The sequence below is a fragment of the Fusarium venenatum genome (assembly GCF_020744135.1).
Source record: "Fusarium venenatum strain MPI-CAGE-CH-0201 chromosome Unknown EDB82scaffold_4, whole genome shotgun sequence".
Lineage (NCBI taxonomy): Eukaryota > Fungi > Ascomycota > Sordariomycetes > Hypocreales > Nectriaceae > Fusarium > Fusarium venenatum.
Genome location: NW_027072132.1, coordinates 8059565 through 8080024, shown reverse-complemented (window position 1 = coordinate 8080024; position 20460 = coordinate 8059565). Strand labels below are relative to the sequence as shown.

The 20460-nt window shown below is 45.9% G+C and overlaps 5 protein-coding genes across 5 annotated transcripts; 4 read left to right on the top strand and 1 right to left on the bottom strand.

Moving 5' to 3' along the window:
* Window positions 1–889: 889 nt before the first annotated feature.
* On the top strand, window positions 890–2932 carry EDB82DRAFT_542501 (heterokaryon incompatibility protein-domain-containing protein; the record flags this gene model as incomplete). The annotated part of the gene is made up of 1 exon (XM_025726106.2): window positions 890–2932. The coding sequence occupies one exon, from the start codon at window positions 890–892 to the stop codon at window positions 2930–2932; it is 2043 nt and encodes a 680-aa protein (XP_025594639.2).
* A 4430-nt stretch (window positions 2933–7362) lies between these two features.
* Window positions 7363–11223, top strand: EDB82DRAFT_435121 (uncharacterized protein; the record flags this gene model as incomplete). Its single annotated transcript, XM_065607747.1, is given in 11 exon segments — window positions 7363–7613; window positions 7677–7906; window positions 7969–8009; window positions 8060–8359; window positions 8410–8572; window positions 8894–9107; window positions 9120–9577; window positions 9634–10379; window positions 10432–10644; window positions 10693–10909; window positions 11006–11223. The coding sequence occupies 11 exon segments, from the start codon at window positions 7363–7365 to the stop codon at window positions 11221–11223; spliced, it is 3051 nt and encodes a 1016-aa protein (XP_065463673.1).
* A 343-nt stretch (window positions 11224–11566) lies between these two features.
* EDB82DRAFT_481845 (uncharacterized protein) lies at window positions 11567–12042 on the top strand (the record flags this gene model as incomplete). Its single annotated transcript, XM_025726104.1, has 2 exons — window positions 11567–11591; window positions 11624–12042. 2 exons carry the CDS (start codon window positions 11567–11569, stop codon window positions 12040–12042), a joined length of 444 nt encoding a protein of 147 aa, XP_025594637.1.
* A 1764-nt stretch (window positions 12043–13806) lies between these two features.
* On the bottom strand, window positions 13807–15062 carry EDB82DRAFT_518726 (uncharacterized protein). The gene is made up of 2 exons (XM_025726103.2): window positions 14989–15062; window positions 13807–14934 (listed from the first exon to the last, which is right to left on the bottom strand). The coding sequence occupies exon 2, from the start codon at window positions 14843–14845 to the stop codon at window positions 13952–13954; it is 894 nt and encodes a 297-aa protein (XP_025594636.1). The 5' UTR covers window positions 14846–14934; window positions 14989–15062; the 3' UTR covers window positions 13807–13951.
* Window positions 15063–15935: 873 nt separating this feature from the next.
* On the top strand, window positions 15936–19801 carry EDB82DRAFT_436954 (CHAT domain-containing protein; the record flags this gene model as incomplete). The annotated part of the gene is made up of 3 exons (XM_065607761.1): window positions 15936–16308; window positions 16472–16510; window positions 16608–19801. The coding sequence occupies 3 exons, from the start codon at window positions 15936–15938 to the stop codon at window positions 19799–19801; spliced, it is 3606 nt and encodes a 1201-aa protein (XP_065463672.1).
* Window positions 19802–20460: the final 659 nt, after the last annotated feature.

The window sequence follows — 20460 nt, the reverse complement described above, 5'->3', positions numbered from 1 at the left end:
CCGTGCATCATTCTTTTGACCTTAGGTTCTAGGCCCGAATACAAAAATTACTTGACCTGTGCGCCTTCCCTCGCTTACATGTTATGGTTTAGTGTGCTAATCCCCAATCGCTGCAAATCAATAGAAAGCGGCTGCATGATGACTCTAGGTATAAGCAGATAATTAAATCCAACCCGGCCTACATGCCTGCTATTTCTCTAGAAAAGACGGATGGATAACAGAGTTTATTCCTTCCCCGAGGCATGAGAGAACAACCTTGGTCTATGGCTGTTCTCGGTTTTGGTGGAAACCCTGTCAAAACGGCTTGCTTGACCGGCTGCAGCCATAAAAGCCCCTCAGCACAGATTGACCACACAGAGTTTGATGGCGGGCAGCTGACCACGCAGCGATGGAAGCACAGGGCCATCGGGCGTCCAGTGGCACTCTTGCTGTCTGACTCTGCCCTTTCTGAGAGGCTGCGTTATCTGTGCGAGATACACCTGTTTAGGCATTGCAGTCAAAAACCCTCAATAGCAAGGCTCTGCGGCCATCATGCAGATTTGCTTGACGGACATTAGCTACGTCAAGCTCGACAATATTGATTCCGGCCTGGGCCAAGAGCAAGGGAACAAAAGGTACATTCAATACATGTTTACGCCAGTCGGATCAAAAGCTCCAGTTATCATCCGCCACGAATCCAGCACCTGGACAGCAAGGGCGTTCATTAACTGATCTATCACCTCCTGCCAAGGTGCCGCTACCGTAGACCCGCCAGACTACAATAGCTCCGTAAATTTGCTTTTAGTCTATTAAACAAAAGTATCCTCTAGGTGAATTAAAAACTCTGACAAGTTTGCTGTCACTTATACTATTCATTCAAACACATTCCATGATAATTCCCTCCTATGCGATGAAGCAAATACAGGAGTTTGACTACGACTTGGTAAAACTGCAGACGGCGTCTACGGAGATCCGGCTGTTGGAGCTCTATCCGTCCCAAGCCCATAATTTGAAAGATAAACCCAATGAGGCCGCTAACCCGATCTGGGGCGACCGTCTTGTCTGCCGTCTGTATACAACCACTATCGAGAAGCCGTCGAACCTTTTCATGGCTTTGTCGTATGTTTGGGGCGACGGCAATAAATCGCGAGCAATTTGGGCCGTCAGCTCACCTGGAGACGAATCCAGGCATTGGACAGAAACTAGCATACCTATTACAGAGTCGCTAGAAATGGCGCTGCGACACCTGCGCAGGCGGCACGAGACCATTACGCTATGGATTGATCAAATATGTATCAACCAAGCAGACAACAGCGAGAAGAGCAAACAGGTCGGGATGATGGGGAGGATCTACTCGGAGGCAAAGCAAGTGCTAGTATGGCTAGGCCCAGCAGCAGACGGCTCTGATAAATTGATGGACGCGTGGCAACATATTGGTCAACAGGCTCGTGACCTGGGGCTCGAGAGCTTCCTAACGCGGGAGCGATACCACTTGCTATCACCCATCATAACAAATCAAAACCCGGCCGATGAAGCAACGATGCATTTTCAAGCCTTGCTTGCTCGCACTGCTGACGTCTTTGCTCCGTTAATAAAACATATGGCGCTCAAAAGCTGGTTTGAGAGACCATATTTCTTACGCGCCTGGATCGTACAGGAATTCTCCTTATGCACTGAAGCTTTGTTCGTGTGCGGGACCAAGGTGATTCCCGTCGAGCTCACCCAGCTGGCATTATTGATGCTGCAGTTCGCTATCAGCAATATGTTCCGGAGCGACTATAGGATGCTCCAAAGGCCTGAGATGCCTCCGGAGCGCCTGGAGGAGGTATCCGAGGAGCCAATATCGCGATTATTTAGTTGTCGTTCACTTGAACAAAAACACAGAGGCGACCAACTACATATGTTACTACGGAAGCTTTTTGTAGGCCATGACACACGTGCTACCGTGCACCGTGACCGGGTGTTTGCGCTTCTCGGTCTCGCAGTCGACGCCGACAGGCTAGGCATCCAGCCCAATTACGACTCCTCCGAGGGAAGCACTGAGCGTATCCTGACGCAAACTGCACGTGCGCTAATTGAAAGAAGTGGTCGTGTCGACACTCTCTGCTATTCCCAGCTCCCAAAGGTCCCTGATCTAGCTAGCTTGCCATCTTGGGTGCCTGACTGGCGATCAAATCTGCGACCATCATTCTATACGCTTAACGAGCGCGCCGACAAGCACCTATTTGCCGCAGCAGGCAAGGATAGCGTGGTAAAGTTTATACCAGCCCCTAAAGGCAATCCAAATGTCCTGGGACTGCGAGGCTATATGGTCGATTTAATTGAGAAAGTGGCTGAAGGGGGTTCTTGGACGGACCTGAGCTGGGACCATGTCAGATATCTGGGCTTCTTCTCTCAGGTGGACGAGTTGTGGCAGCGTTCTATGGGAAAAGCCTATCCAATCCACGGTGAACTAACATATCGTCGCAAAGAGGAGGCGAGATGGCGCGTGCCCATTGGCGACGTCTACTGGACAGTGGAGGGGGATTCACAACGGGCAACACCTGATGTGGTTACCTACCATGACCAATGCCTGAAGAACCTGCAGCACTTCGACGAAATGAGCCGGCGGACTTCTGTGGGGGCAGATGGATGGGCAGAATGGGAGGAGCAGCGCCAAAGAGGGCAGATAGGACAGTACTACCGCGACAGTATGAAGGTCATGCAAGGAAAGCGGCCTTTCCTGACACAAATGGGGTATCTTGGCATGGGCCCTGCAGAGGGCCAGCCAGCCGATGTAGTTGTTATCTTCTGCGGTGGGAGGATCCCCTTTGTGTTACACCCTTTAGACCAGCTAGGTGGGTCCCAGAGAGGCGAGAATAGCCTGTTTTCATTTGTTGGCGAGGCGTACTGCGATGGCGTTATGGATGGGGAGGTCACTACAAGGGAGGAGAAGACTTTCTTCCTCGCTTGACTAGGAGCTGTGCCATAATCTGACTGGTCTCTGTTGTGTTCCTATGTCTAAACTTTTACTTCGACGTTCAGCAGAAAACGATGGAATGGTGGTAAAGAAAACTGGTGTAGTATTTATTGGGTTGAATGATACTGAAAGTAAAGGCTGTATGCTCTACATGGTTGATAACACTATGTCACTGCGATCAGAGACAAATCTTGTGGTTCACGGCGGATAGATTATACGGCGGCTCCAATCTTGCTTTAGCTTTAACATTCCTGGTTGTTTGCTCTTGTTAATTCAGGATTTTCTTCACGGGTTTTCGAGGCTTACTTTAGTCTGTCGATTTTATGTGCATGTACTAAGAAGGGAATGATACACTTCAGGAAGGCCACGGGTCCGAAGGACCAGGTATATGGGCTCTTAGGCCTCATACTAGACCACCTGAACGACGATCCCCTTCGACCGGATTATTCACTATTCCTTGCTCAGGTCTATACGCGAGCCGCTTTTGAAATAATGCAAGAGTCCGGGAGCCTAAGAATTCTATCTTATGCAGATAGACAATATGAAGTTAAAGAGCTCCCTTCTTGATGCCACAACTTCAATAACAAGGCTCTTTTTAACCCGTTGCCATACTATTAGAACATCTTCAACACATATAACATAGAAGGTTTCAAGATCAGCCTGGATGCCGTCTCCCATCTTGCGGTACGCGGATATCTTCTTAATGCTATCGCGCATATTACAAAAGCACGAACCCCTCAGAGTCTCTTAGGAAGGTCTTTCACTCGATAGATTAAAAATAGCCTTAAACTCGCGGTAAAGCATTACGTTACTAAGGACGGCCAATGCCGGGCCACCGAGATTTCACTCCATATTAAAGAAGCATACGGTAAAACATTGATCGGTGATACCTCCTAGTCCTACAGTCCAAAATCAACTCTAGTAGAGTTGATTTTATGGACCCACTTTAAACCTAGTAGGGTTGATTATTGCCAGGGTGTAGAGTTGATTTGACATTATCCCATATACAGGAATAGTACGGAGTACATATACGAGCATTTACAAGGTTGCGCGAACACCAAGTTGCATTTAAAACCTAGAAGGGCGTGCCACGTATCCTCATTATATACGGCCAATAGCAATTGCTTTCTGTGCTTGGCTATGCAGCCACAGATAAAAAATCGCCTGATTTGGATACCTTTGCGAGTGGGTAGCCGCGTAGATGGTTTCGCACGTCCAGGGTTTGGGGTGGTGTCGCCGATGAGTGATGACGACGGTATCTGGGCCGTCCACCCAGGTCTAGGTGAAACACCAATGGGGCTGTTCTATAAGAGGGCTGCACGGGCTCCTCGGTTCAAATGAGCGGGAATGTGGACTCTAGATTGTAGGGATCCGGGGCGGCGAGCGGGTTCGTCGGAGATAAATCCATCGCCGCGGGTTACGGCTCTAGGGTATTTTACTTTAAAGTTTGCGTGTTGATTTTGACCTCAATGTAGACTGTCACGCAACTACTGATCCGCATCGAATAGGAAATTGGAGTCAGAAGATAAAGATAGTAACTTTACGCCCTCATATCTCAGTTCTATCGTTTCCAGACACCCGCCTCCCAAACTATTGCCGCTAGTTACTGTCTTATACTTTTCCAACTGCACATCTAGAATAAAAGCCCCATATAAATGTATTAACGTACACGATAAGCGTGCGGGACAGATAAGTGCGCGGGATAAAAATTTCAACCTTCCTAAGACAAATTATAATAAAAGCATAATATATTATCTAATCAATTAAAATTAATTACTATATTAATTCTCATTAGTCTAAATACCCTCCTAATAGGTTCTTGCATTATAACCAGTCTTGCCGCATATACTATAACGCCAGCCACCTGGTTGCTTTAACCTTCCTTGACTACCACTTCTTGATAATTTGCCTATTATCTGCGTATCTATATCTGCCTAATTAATTATCTCTTAGGCTTTCCCTATAGTTATATTCCCTCTTCTCTGTAGGCATATTCTTTTTACCCTATGCCGCCGGCTAAGTATCTTATTTGCCTAATAAAGTTACTAGATCTTAGCCCCTTATAAGGCTATCTTATATAGAATAATACTCTGCCCTTTCTTAAAATACTTTATAGCTTTAATTATTAACTCAGGGGAGCTGCTCTTATGGTTTCTAATCCTTCCTTGCAGATACTTAGAGTGAGACTGGGTCTCTAGTATTATCTTTAGTGTTACAACCCAACAGATAATTACGTAGGCCCCACTATTTTTTCACTAAGGCTATAAGCAAAAACAAGAGGTGAAGAAATGAGCACTTATGGAAAGTGCATAGCGTTAAACTGGGTCAAAGGCCTGGCCCCTAAAGTACAAGCACTGTTAAAACAGATATGGGCTCCACCTATTGGAGAGGTGGTGTGTTATACCAGCAGGTCTTTGCAAAGGGTCTATGTGTTACGACCCTAGCGGTTACGTCACGTGTACCCCACAAATTTCATGCAACTTGACCCATTTAATCGTGAACTCGCTTCCCGAGTTCACCAAACCAATCACAAGTGGATCACGCTTACACGGGATTACCACGCTCCAAGAGCACCTGTGATCCAGGATCACTACGATCCCTAGGCCTAAGCGATCCCTTAAGGATCTCTTGAGTATATATACATTCACTTAGCATTAGTTAGTACACTTAGCTCGACAGCTATCAATAAAACATCTTTACCTGAATACGCCTTACCCGCTCTATTCACTATCAAGAGACGTGACACTTCACTACGCTCAGTATCACAATGCCCTACGTATCTGCCAACATAAACGTAGTACGGACTAGTTTATCCCTTGGGAATCACAACCGTCACACTATGGAGCGAATACTTTGAGGTGGGAAGAGGTCATGATCTGGCAAGCCTAGAGACAGAGCGGGAAAGGACAGGAGTTGCCGTGCAACAAGCCACACAGGCCTGTCGTTCTGGCAGAACGACGGTTAGGGTTAGCGAGATTGTATAGCGATCTGGGGTCGTGCACGGACCATTCCGCCAGAACAACGTTCCACCAGGACAATGATAATAATTGGAGGTAATAGACTCTTCACAGTCAACTGGGAGTAAACCCCAAGTGCTAAGAATAGCCAGTAGAAGGTAAAAGAAATAACGTGCTTTATAAGCGAGCATGACAGACAAGCGAGCGTGATATAAATCCCTCACCTTACATTAATACTATTAGATCAATTAAATCGTAACTGCTGTCACGACCCAAGGATGCGGTCACATGACCCCCACTTTTTCGGGCCAATCCCGAGACAACAACCAGGACCGACGAGTTCACTCATCGGTCCTACCCTGTAACTACCATCGGTCCCAAGACCGACCACCTCAACACAACGGTCCATACCCTGAAGAACCATCGGTCCTCAGAATCACCCAAGTATATATACATTTATTTAGCATTAGATAGTACACTTAGCTCACCAGCTATTAATAAAACTTCTTTACCTGAATACGCCTAACCCGCTCTATTCATTATTAAGAGACGTAACACTTCGCAACGCTCAGCATAAACGCCCTACGTATCTGCCAACATAAACCTTGAACGATCTAGTTTATTACCTTAGGAACCGCAACCGTCACATCGTGTCTATACAGGCAAATATTCCGACTGCCTTGCTTGCAAAGGCTGCCGGCAGGACCAACCTCAATCCTTTAAGAAAAGGCAGGAAAAAGAAGGTCTTTTGTAGCCGATACCAGGAAATCAGCGGAAGGTCATAACCCGATACGGCTGTAAAGTGTGTGATGTACCTATTTGTAACACGGCTGACTGCTGGTACTTCTATCACCACCAAAGAGAAGTGCACAGGAAAGTACCTTCAGTAGCGCTCATTTTAATTGGCTCCCGACCCTTATCGTGACCTTGTTGATGGCTTGTGCTGCTCAAAGAGATAGGAAATAGAACTCTAAATTACATGAGTCAAACGCGTACCCGCGTTGCGTGGTCGGTTATGGGCCAACGTCGAAAAGACCCTGACTCTAACTTCAGTTCCTATCGATGCATAAGTACTCATCACGCACTGACAAGTGTATTTTCCCTCTACTACATTTATCATCTGAGAACAAGGCCTTGGCTTGCCTTGAAGCGTTAGGCAGAATTCATTGTAGCGGCTGCGCCAACACCACTTCTACTAGCCTGCAGGGGCCGTCCCATCTGGTTTCCCCTCATGGATGCGGCCTGAGCAGAGCATGAACCTACTGCGCCTGAAAGCATTCACTGGTCTTACGCCAATCATCAGCCGCAGCAGTATCGCGCGCCTGAGGCATTTTTATTTATTTATCTCCCTCTCACCGTCACTTTCTACCAGCCCCGCACGACCTTTCTCGCTTGGCTCTAGAATCTGCGGATCACGATAATGAATCACCATATCATCCAGCATATACAAGAGAATGAGGTCTTGGTATGAGAAGGTCGCAAAGGGAAGACAGCGAGAAGATCAAAGAAGAGGCTCAATCGTACGTATTCTTGTACTTTGTTAGCGTCGTTATCGGGGAGGCTAACCATTTATCGGTTGTATTTCAGGCTGCACAGCTGTCCAAGTCCCTGGAACAAGATGTGCCTATACCATATGACTTTGAGTCTGAGCCCTTTGGCTTATTCATCCTGCATCCATCGCCTGAGATCTACCAGGTACATGGCGATATTGATGTTGAGTAAGCTCATTCAATCCACTTCGTTGCCCTTGTCTTGCGTGCATTGACTAATCGCATCTAAAGCATCGTCGCCGTTCATGGATTGAACGGTAGTGCGAAAAAGACCTGGACTGACTCAGCTACTGGGTATTGCTGGCTGGAAGACCTACTGCCTGAGTCGATTCCGAGATGCAGGGTGATGACCTTCGGATATGACTCCAAGCTGGCTTTCAGTAAATCTCAATCAGGCGTCGAAGCCTTTGCTCAAGATCTCTTGAACCGCCTGAGAGTGGTCAGAAGTAGTTCCGAGGCAAGTGTATAGGCATATATCTGGTGACTATTGTTGACTCCTTACAGGCCCGAAATCGACCGCTAGTATTTATAGCTCACAGTCTAGGCGGTATCGTAGTAAAAAAGGTATATGGGATTCCTGATTTACGTGGTTTATAAGATGTTGATTCTGTAAGGCTTTGATCATAGCGCACAACGGCTCCGAGGTCTATATTCCGATTCTCAAGTCCACGACCGGCATTGTCGTCTTGGGTACCCCGCACCGCGGATCTGACTTGGTGCCTTGGGGCATCCTGCTCTCAAATCTCGTCAGAGTAACCAGCATAGGAAGAAACATACGAAAAGAGCTCTTACATACACTCAGTAAAGACTCTAACACGTTAATGGAGATCTCAAAACAATTCCTGCAGCGCGCAACGTCTTTAAGGATCATGAGCTTTGTTGAACAGCAGGTAGAAAGTCCACTGACAACATTGGTAACATCTTATCTCTTCTGTTGTAGTAGTGGAGTTCTTACAATTGGCAGGTTGTTCCAGAGTATTCGGCCGTCATGGGTTTGCCTAACGAGACTGTGCTTCCAATGAACGCTCACCATCGTGGGCTTACTCGATTCTTGCGAAAGACTGACCAGAATTATATCCTTGTTGAAGCGGCGATCAGAGAAGTTGCATATGGAAGCATGGATAAATGTCACACTTGTCCAAAGGCAACACGCTACTCGATCGAGAAAGCTAACCTTGACGTAGGCGAAAATGATTTGGATGATACCCTCAAGGTGGCCTCGAAAGATGCAACAATGACCTTGCCAAATACCACCGACTTATCGATTTCCAGACCAGTGACAATACTGTCTCCCAGTAGTATCACTGGCCATTCATTCACCTTTAGGTGCGCAAGCCCAGGTAATAGGCCACCTACACCGGCAGTGTCCTTTTCCATGCCACCGACAAGTAATATGGCTCCAAAGTTCCAAGGCAGCACCTTTGATAGAAGACCAAGTTCTTCCACAGACAGCCTGAAGAACCAATCGCTGGATCTGCCGAACAAGCCAGTAGAGATTGTTACATTACGCATTAGCAGTCTGAGGCGTCAGCTTGATCTGAAAAGCTATAAGGAAAGAGATATTTCTTATGTTATAAAACTCCCAGGGAATATAGAAATCTCGCGTTTAAATTCCTTGTTGCAAAAAGAAGTCAATGGTGCGTTAAGGCTCAAGCGCCATTAGTCATTACTAAGTCTCGTAGGGATCAAGAAAGTCAAGTCTTTCAGGTTTAACAACCAGAAAGGTAATATCCGATTCCTGTGGGAGGATATCTTCACGACTCCTGTCGAGGTCACATGTGGCCGACCGTCTTACAACAAAGCAAGAGGCTTGAATATTAACATAGATCAATCAATAGCCTCATTCATGAGCAAAGCCTTTCCCCATCCAATCACCGCTAAACTTAATAAGAATAGTCAGAACGGGCACTCCACGTTTGACAAGGTTTCAGCTTCGGTTCTTGAAATCGGACAAGATGACGCTGCTGACCTGGTTGTTTCATTCATGAGAACTGTTAGAGTCCCTGACAGCGATAAGAAGTACGATTTACCTCCTGGACTGGGGAGATTCCCGCTGTTCAACGTTGCGCCTTTTAGTCACAGTTTGCCTCCTTCGATGGTGGCTAAAGGCGGATTCTTCTTCCCTATGTATCGTAAGTGCAATAAGCAATAAAATGCCGGCAGGATTAAACTCACTTAAATTGCCTAGAAATGGAAGCAATGTGGATTCACTTCCATTCCGAAGGACAGAAAAGGTTTGCTATTCGACCCTACGTTGGCGGCGTCAATGGCCTTTCAGGGGAATCATCTGAAGGGGGCATGGCGTCGATACTTCGTCGAATGAATTCTGAGGCCCGAAAGCAGGACTACATCGTACTCCCAGAGCAATTATGGCTTGACGGGATTGCTATTGCACCTGGAATGGTCAGCCAGTTTGTTGCCACGGAAATGGCTCCTCCACGATCGCAAGAGAGTAGGAATCATCGAAGCAGTAGAGAACTAGAGGCGTTAAGCAGCCCTTCACCCCATGATACTCCCAGTGGAGCGTCTATTGAGTGGCAGATTACTGGTCGTGATGAAGTCGGAGGACTGCAGCTTCAAATAGTTCCTGCATTTGAGACTGACTCGATGCACGCTGGTTCGACTAGAAACGTCTGCATGACGAGCCACGGCGTTATATCTGCTGTTACTCCGCCGCTGACCATAGAACATGTCTTTGATGTGCTGTCGACCCCTGCCGAGCTCAACCTAAAAATAGGTCAAGTGATCCATGTGGAAGACCTCAAGGCATCAGCGCAATCACGCCCCAAGGTCGTCTCCGATTTGCTGAACGAAGGCCCATCAAAGCTCACTTGTCAAGACGTTGTTGAGCTTGACGCAGTTTACGAGAGCTACAACGAGTGGGTGTTTGACATCAAGCTCCTCGGCAGCCAACACCCTCCTATCTCGCTTAGGGTACGTGCATTCAAGCTTACCCCAGTGCTCACTATCTCATCCCGATTTTTAGTTTAATGACAACGATCCATTTGACTCTGTGTTGTATATCGTCGCGAAGGAACTACAGGCATCGAAAGGTTCGCTGGCCGTAGACATTTTCGCCGGGAATATTGCTCAGGGATGGATTCCAATCTCATCTTGGCGAGCTCTCGCCTGGCTTCCAAAGCTTACGGAGAAGGATTATGCACAAATCCGGCAGTGCGAGCTCACTTTTATAAGCCTTGTTCTTCATCGTTGATATTAATGGCCAACTAAGAGAAGCTTTTGTTAGATCCCTGATGGCGTTTCTGGCCAGTGCTATATTTGCCGTGTTGTATGCGACAGGACAGTAGAAACTACATACAGCAATATCTTTCCACTTCTCCTGGCCCTTGACGAGGACGCTACTGTTGAACATCTGAGAGAAGTCATTCACAAGACAACAGGCGTTTCTACAGCTGGATTTTTCATCCAACGAAATTATTTGGCCTCCCCGCCTGTAGACAATGGTGAAAGACTCTTCTTAAGGAACACCCTCACTACGTCTTAGGCGGGAAATATACCGCAATATCTATTGACGCGGGTTAAGCCATGTTTCAGCCAAGTTGGACAACTATCTCATTTCTGGAAGCCCTTACTCAACCTATTCCTTCCATCTGGCCCGCCAATCGGCCCAATGGAAATTTATCTCAAGAGTCTTACCGGAAAGATCATCATAATAGAATGTAAACCATCTAACACGATTTATAAGCTCAAGTTAAAGTGCCAGGATAAAGAAGGCATCCCGCCGGATCAGCAGCGCTTTATTTATCGTAGTAAATAACTTAAAGACAGCAAGCATCCTGCAAAGACGTTATTAGCCATAATAACCATTTATATACCTAGTCTATACACTAGCCTATTACAATCTTTACATGGTAAGAACGTTCTCCCCAGAGCTCTAATGCTTCTGTTTACATTTATCTAGGAATCGGTCATTAATCTTATCCTATGACTTCGAGGTGGCGGCTGGTCGATTATAGTCCATTACGAGGGTGAAGAACTGTCTTTGAGCTCGACTGGTAGCATTCCCGAGCTCAAACTGAGCATTATAAATAAAACGGGTATCCCAGTCAAAGACCAAGTACTGAGATACGCCGGTCAAGTTGTCAAAGATAGTAGGCATCATGGCGATCCCCTATGTCGCGCAAGGTTCTAATATATATACTTCTATCTGAATATAGACGAGAATCTCAACGGATATAAAGACAAAATCCTAATTCTTACTACCTATGAACCAACTGTACCTATTGCCTTAGGCATCGGCGCCGGCGGTAAAATACAGCAGCATATCGAGGCGGACACCAACGATCTGCGAATCTGGGACGTAAATAGCTCTCGGATTATAAACGTGCAGCTTCTTGATGCTCGCTCCTTTCGTCTCGTAACAGGATACGCGCCCCCTGAAACTCCCGTCACAGCCGACATGTATGCCGAGATAGGTTTGACCTTCTTCAAGCTTTGGAGTGACGAGCATCGCGCTGTTAATAATATATTTGGGGATTGGAACAATTTAGTCGGGGCGGCTCAAGTAGTCATGAGGAATGCCAAGAAAGGAAATGGCTTATCCTCTACTGATATAACCGAATATAAGGAGGAATAGGGGCTACTGGAGACTAGAGCTTAGGGCCTGTTAAAGCGTAGAGGAGGGGTAATGCAGAGCGCAGTGGTGGATAAGGACTTTAAATATCCTCTTGTTACGCTGATTGTAGACGATACGGTACCTAAGTTTATAAGTGTAGCTGAGGAGGGAGAGAACTAGAGGTATAGAGTAAGTTTTTTCTCTTATTTATTATAAATAGCTCTCTATAAATGCCCTATCATTTATTACAATAGTTATTAGCCCTAATGACTATTTATTTACATAGGAGCTTAGTATAACGCTAATATATATATATGCTAATAACTATTTTAAGAAATCTATATTCCTAACGTCATATCTACCCAAGACTTATAAACATACTATCTACCTATATAATTATATATATACAGAAGAGAGAAGTATTATATCTTCTAGCCAGTATAGCTTAAGAGTTTTTTAATGAAAAAGGAAACCCCTATCTGGGTAGGTAAAGTACCCTATAGGGCAAAAATGGCAGGGAAAATTATATAGCGCAAAAGGTATAGTATAAAGCAGTTAAGTAAAAACAGAAAATACCAATTAGCCTAGGGTTAGGATAGGGTAGTATTAACTATCTAAGCTATCTGCTTAAGTGTTTTTCTAAGTAATTATTTACAGTATAGATAAGTAAGGACATAGCTATAGCTATAAGAGAGATATAAAATAAGGAAATAAAAATATAAAGTAAACAAATAAAATAAAGAAATAAAGTAAAAAAGGTAATAAAAATATAAAATAAGTAAAGAAAGTAAGGAAATAGAAAAGGTTAAAAAAGGTAAGTAGCTGCTATAGGTAGTAGCTATAAGGGATAAATAAGGTTATAAGAGGCCTTATAGGTCCCTTCTAGAGGGGTTCCAGCTGGAGCTAGCTATCCCTTTAGGGGTATCCTTACTAATAAAAGCTGCTAAGATAGCTTTAGTTTTCGTAAGGGTAAAACCGATAGAGGAATCAAGCTGTGCGGCTGCTGTAGGCCCTGTAAGGTCCTGTAGCTTCCGGTAGGTCTTAGCGGTCTCTTAATCTATAAGGCCCCCTGTAGAGATAATAATAAGGTGAAAAAAGGCCCTTAAAGACAGCAATGAACTGTAAATCGTAATAATAACGGCTGGTGTCACGGTCAGGGTTCAGTATACAGGTGGACGGGGAATGCTTCAGGCGGAATCGGGTCTATTATCTACGGATAGGCACTGCGGGCAGGTCAGGCTCTATTGACAAGACGTAGCTCAAGGAGCTACGTTCAGGATCTATCTGGAAGTCGGTTAAGAATCTAGCTGATAACGTATTACCACGTAATACTGACCCACTAACTGAGTCTAGGGTAGGCTAGTCTGGTCTGGTCTTAAGCTATGATACCTACTAAAGAATAAGATTTAATAAGTTAAGGAATAAAATAGAATACTAAGGTAGTAATAAAAAGAGAAAAGAAAAAAAATACAAAAAGAAAGGCCTTTAACTATAGCAGAGGTATTATAAGTAATTAATTAGATAGATATTAATACATAGGTAGTAGCTAAATTATTAAGAAGTAGTAGTCAAGGAAAGTTAGTTAGACTAAGTATTTAGTAATATAGTATATACAGTAAGATTAGATATAACGTAAGGACCTATTAGGTAATTCCAGAGATATCTAGAGAAGAGTATAGTAAGTAATTTTAATTTATTAGGTAAATTGCAGTAATTTTATTATCTAGATAATAAAGGGTATAAGAAAAAGTATAACGCTTACTTATCCGCGATGCTTACTTATCATGCATATTATAGCTTTATTATCTAATAAGTTAAAATCTATTAAATTAAAATAGTAAATAATAACTATATATAATTCACTCTACTAAACTTAAGCAAAATAATTAGATTCTCTGGTATATATTTATACATAAAGATGCTAAAGTTCCTAATATTCTTTACTGCCTAGAGGCGCTGGCAGGTTTAGGACTTCATGCCAAGGGAACGCACTAGAGTCAAAGGCACTATAGCCTAGGCAGGATAGACTGCCGCGGGCAGTCTGCCCGTCAAGCAGGACTGGGTCATCTTTGTCCCCCACAAGCCTCTTGGTAAACAATCTTCGAGGGTCTAGGCTAAACTTCACAACCGGCTTAACAGACACACGCATCCAGAAAGCCTCATTTTTGCGGTAGAAGAGAATAAAAGCACCCCGAAAAGAGCGGAGAATTCCTTCCTTGCTGATCGGATTCTCTGTCATGTCCCACGTTACCGAATTCGCCCCGTCATCGTGGTCGTCATCTTGCGCCAGGTTGCCGTGAATCTCCATACGTCCCTCCTCCGTAACCTTTGTCTCTTTAGACCATCTCGAAGTAAGCCCTGCCGTACCAAACGGCGTCTCGAAGACTACAGGAACCTCAATTTCGAACAACTTTGTGCTTTCCAGTTCCTTGACCTGTCCGACGACTGTTTTGGGGGCAAAATTGGCAACGATAGGATCGAGGGAGGCGTCTGTTGATCGTACCGACGGATTATGGATATTCAGGACCTTCTCGAAGGTGACTTCGATCTCCGCGGAGGAGAACCGGCTGCCCGCAAGGGGCGGAAAGCGAAAGGCGAAATCGATGCCGATGAGGCATGCCGGTTTACCCTGGTAGGTACCATACTGTATATGCTGGACATAGGCGCTGTAGCTCGTCTTGCCGATGTGTTCTTGCGTGGCGAGCGAGCGGTTCACTCTGGCGTCGTTGTGGATGCCGAGCAGCGTGTCGGATCCGTTAGAGAAGACCAAGTTCGCTTCGAATCCCAACGCGTCCCCTTGTCGATTATCGGTTCCTGACTGCATGGTAAATCTTTTTGCTTTCCTGTTTTTTGTTTTTTATTGTAATTCTGAGAGACACAAATGCTGGGGAACAGATGGTTGGAGTTGCAAATCTGGATCAGCTTGTCAGCCTTGTGGTAAGACTGCGTTCCCATGTGATGTCAAACCTCAGGCATCAAGTACTCACGACGGAGCTTGCCGGCCTTGTGTCCTTACCTCAGCAAGCTGAGATTATTTTGCTCCTGCCAATGCATCGGACTCGACTATACCTAATCGGTAAAGTCCTCTGACGTCCTCGAGCAAATCGCCGAAGCGTTTTGTCTAACCTGCACACTGCTCTGTGGCCACCTTATACTTTGCTTTTGGGATTCGATACCCATGCTTCGGACTGGCTGTGTTGGTTGAAGATTGGTCTGGGTTAAACCGCGTAATTTGACAACGCAAATCTTGAGTGGACGAGACGCAGAATTTAATCAATCGTGGAATAAAAATGCACGAAGCGCATGATTCTATTCAATTTACTGGGCACCTTGCGGCTGTAATTGAAAATGAGTTTTCAAATGAAGTCCATTTTGTGGAAAAAGATATAGATATCGATTAATTATATCCTACGCGATTATAGTTATCTAAACGACTAATATGCCCGTATAACGAACGGGGTCCGGCGAACAGCCGAAGCCTTGTGGATTAGTGTGTTGATCCGCAATACCCCACTTCGCACGACGACGTTCTCAAAATCCCCGCTTTTCTCTCTCTCTAACCACTATTTACATCTGCTCGTTCGCCCATATACACAGTGGTTTTTTACCAACGCGACCCTGATCTAGATAGGACCCTCAGACTATCTGCTTGAGGAGTTCATTTAAGTCACGTGTCCAACTCGACGTGTCGCTAAAATCCTCCTGGAAGTGGCCTAAGCTCGCTAAGGCGATTGTGTCGTTTCATTGGGAGACGTGATACAGACTCAGATCTGAGATTTCGCTTGCGATTTGGCCACGATTGTCTCCGAAGACAAAGCAAGTCTGCCATTTTCCCTCCTTCATGGGCAAATAAGTTTGGTATTTCTTGCCGAAACACAAATTTGGTTCTTGCAACGTTCTAGACGACATTAAATATGGACATCCAGCAGCTTGAGAGTATCAAGTCCACCGTCGGGCTCTACCGATGGAACGGCCATTTCCTAGAGGGAGCAAAATTTATTAACAGCTTACCAATTGAAACCACATCCATGCGGGGCATTGCAATTGAGGCTGCTCAGCTTTACTTAGTCCAGGGGCAGTACAAGCTGGCAAATCAAATCTGCAATGATGCCTCCGGGTCGATCTTCGATTGCCTCGACGGCAATGACCAGCCACCGTCAAGTTGGAACGAAGAGATTGCAGCTTTTGAGCTCATGCGAGCCTTCATTTTGATTGTAAGATACTCAAAGCTCACATCGGCCCTGAAAATTACACAGCGAGTCGGTGATGCTTGGCAGCTTGGAGCTGGTGAGTGATGCGTTCTGTTGATCCCGGAAGATCCCTCTCCGCTGAGATATTTCATAAGACGAGGAAATTGCTTCCGGAGAAGCGGCGATCACAGTTGAGGCATCCAGAGATGACGATTCGTCTGTGCTTCTCAAGCAAGTCCAAGTTCATACCATTCACGCAGCAAAAAGAAGAAGTACATCCTTCTCTGAATACAAAGTTTGTGTATACCATGAAGTTTTTACTGCGCCTAAGCCACTATACTAATTGGTAATGCAAGATTTTGATGAAATTTTACTACTGGAAAATCCTCGTGGTAGCCGCTGAGCAAGGCTTACTCGAGGAGAAGTTGATAAAAGCCACCGCTGCTAAGCAAATTGGCACGCTTCGGCGAATTCTTCAGTCTGACGGCCGCCTTCGTGAAGCTAGATTCCTTCTTTACTTCGAAGTCAACGTCATGATAGATGCACGGCTTGCATTACAGGAACTTGAAGAGTTTCTGCTGGCCGCAGCCGGTGAGAGGTGGAATGTGGAGAGGGCACTGACTTTGGCGGACATCGTTGAGTTCAGGCTGAAATCTGAGGATGAAGCTGTAATGGCAAAGGCCGAGGAGGGATTCGAACAAGCACGCGAATTATTCGAAAGGGTTTCCCATGGATTCGGCAACATCGACCTCGACCTGCTTCGACTGTCATATAGTCATGATATCTCGGCGGGTGAAAAGTTTGTTGCCAAGACGAAGATTGCAGATCGTTACTTTCAAGCTGGTCATTACCAAAACGGGATCCGCTGTCTTGTATTCGCTATTTCCCCCGAGATGATCATCGACGTCTATTATGAGCACGTTGTAAACGCGCTCGAGCTTCTACAAAGAAAGATAGATGAGGCGGGTAGTGAAATCCTAAAACAGCTATCGCTGATCCATTCTATCGGCCAGGCTTGTCTCAAGGCGCCGGAGTATGGTTTTGCACTACAGAGTTTGGAGTCCTACTATGCCAATGTACCCGCTGAGATTGGGCCCAAATACCACAGCTTGATGTCTTCGCTGCTTTCCAATGTGTACTCGACTTTCGGCGAACATGAGAAATCTCTTCGAGCGGCTACAGAAGGCCTAGAGATAGCAAAGTCCATTATCTCTTACCGCGATCAGTCAGATGCAGCATTCCAAGTCGCCGTTTGCGCCTTCAGAGTCTCGGAGCTGCATCCGAAGGGGTCAAAGGAGGCAATAGAGTCTATTGCGTCCGGAATTGGATTGATGAAGGAATGGGTCGAGCGAGATGCACAGGAAGGGTACCACGACGGGGAGGTTCAGAAATGTCTCCAGATCGCCGAGTGGGAAAACATGAGAGCTCTTTTTCACCTAGAGTCGAGCCAGATCAGTACATCACCGGCCGAACAGCCGTGGATAGAGCGTGCTAAGAGATGTCTCCCGGACTCAGCGGATGCCATGGCTCGAAGCAAAATAGTAGACCTGGAAACCAGAATGCTTATCTGCCAAGGAAAATACGCAGAGTGCTTGCAGATCTCCGTAGACCACCTCGAAGGCCTGAAGAATTCTACGTCGATCCATCCGATCACTAAAGCGCAGGCTTACTTGAGATCAGCCATCCAGGCTCGGCTGCAGGCCCAGAATGCGTTCCATAGAGGCCAGGAACTCGCACCGGAAACGGCGCAGTCGGCACTGAAGCTTGTCTTCACGGCCCTGCAGTTCTCGCACGAAGCGCTAGAGCTCTACAGAAAAACGCATGGTGCCGAATTGATCCTCGATTGCACCTTGTTCGTCTGGGATATGATCGACTTGATCACCCAAGGTGAGCCAGATGCATCAGGGCAGGCGCTTCTCGTGGCCTTTATGGATGAGCTGCGCCGTACTGAGAAAGTGTGCGACGAGATGAGGCGAAGCGTTGTGCCCATTGGTCGGCTACAGTCCTTGAGGAACAAGAGAAGCATTGTTTCGAAACAAGCGAACCTGCGGCTTTATGGCGTCGGGGTTGCACTGTCGCTGCAGCTCGATGATCCTTCGACCGCTTGGCTATGGCTACAAAAGGGCAAAGCAAGAGCGTTTGCTGACTCACTCGGTGCAAATGTACTCATCCCCGAAGAGTTGCTGAATAGAGTAGCGAATGACCGGGTCGCATGCGAGCTTCTTAAGAGGGAACAGGGAGTTCTCGAAGGCCTGCAGGATCCCCTTATCAACTTTGTTATTTCTGCACGAAAGCTGGCCTCGTTGAGAAAGGAAATGACGGAGAATGCGCTTCTGTCAGAGATCACGAAAATAAGGGACGGAATATTAGATCTCGAACTTGGCGACAAGCAGCTCAGTGATTCACTCTCTAAAAACGGTCTTTCGTCGGAGCGTGTTAAATTTGTCGATTGGTATATCCCACCATCGGCCGATGGCGCCAAAGGCCGGATAGTCCTCTTCGTCAGGCACTTAGATGGCCATACTCAGGCGAAACGGTTGTCTGTTTCGGCGCCCGACGTCAAAGACTGGGTTAGAAGGGCTTTCACATATCCGGACATGGCCGCACCACCGCTAAGCAAAAAGACGGGCAACCGTTTTCTCAAGAGTATGAACGGCCTTGTTGAAGGATTATCAGAGCTGACATGCGAAGGTGATTTATTGATACTCTCTCCCTCTGGACCATTGAACAATGTACCGCTGCATGCGTTGACTGTTGGAGACGAGGCTCTGGTCGTCCGGAACTTGGTGGTGTACTCGTCGAGCATCGCGACAATGGGTCAATGTCTGAACCGAATGCACTCCAGGGAAAGGTCGTCGCCACAAGGAGAACCAACTGACCGATCATCACCCGATACTTATCCAGCTAGATTCTTCGCAGTGTACGAAGAGCCGCAAAAAGTATCAGAACGAGACTTGATCTTCAGTCATATCAAGAAATTGGCGTCCGAATTTCCAGGGGAAGTCTCACTGGGGTCCGATGTCACAAGATCTCATTTCCTCCAGCAGTGCCCGAAGACAAGATGGGTTCACTACCACGGACACGCCCAATATGCCAAGGACGACGTCCTCAAGTCGGCCCTTGTCTTGAGTGACGGCCGGGACGTGTTTGCCAGCGACCAGGACGGCGAAGAAGAGGTTGATTCAGGGACAGAACTGCTCAACGTTTCGGATCTCTTCAACGCAGAACTGCCGCTCGGTGGCGTTCACTTCACCATCATCGCCTGCGACTCTGCAACGCAGGAGATCGCGCCTGGGGACGAGCCGCTGGGGATAATCCCAGCCCTGGTGTACGCTGGTGCCACGTCGGTTCTCGGTTGCATCTGGCCGATTGACAGTCGAGCTGGTCGAGCTTTTAGCGATAATTTCTACAAAGAGCTTGCTCTCGGTGGGGAAGAGTGTGGGGGCGATGGCGACGAGGTTGTCCACCTGGTCCAAGCGCTAAGGAGCACGGTATTGAAAATGAAGAACGGGCAGCTAGGGATGGAGTTCAGGCAGCCTTACTATTGGGCGTCTTTTATGCTATATGGGCTGTGGTACTCTTTGAGGTAGTTAAATAACCGGACTGCTCTTATATATTTACCATTCTGAACTGTTATATAGCTCCTAAGTATATTTCTCTTTCTGCTTATAAAGAGCGGATAATAAATCTCCAAAGAACTATAACCCTTTCCAAAACGAGAGGAGCTATAGTAAGACCCTAGTGCTACAGTCTAAAATCAATTGTTGTACAATTGATTTATTTTACTCCACTTTACAGGGGGTTAACTTGAATTTTGACAAGGGGTAGACTTGAGTTTTGGAAAAATGGTCTAGCGTTAGGATAGAGTGGAACCGAATAGGGGGTTAACATGGATTTTTAATTAGTGCTTGGCTATATATTTATGCAAGATAACACTTTAATAGCAGTGCATTAAGTTCTGGCTCTGATTTACCAGCGTCTATTGCAATAAATATAATATCTAGCTAATAATTATTCTTGGCTATCTATAGCAGTAATTTATTAAACTATAATACTTAAGCCTTTAATTAAGCTTAGCCCTCTTAACCCTATATACCTATTTATACTTTTTTCTTAATATTAGATTATTATTTATTAGATATATTAATATATATACTTAGCTAGTAAAGTTATTACTTATCTTACTAAAAAGCACTATAGAATTAACCTAGGGACTTAGCGCAGACTAGTAGAATCTATTAATATATTA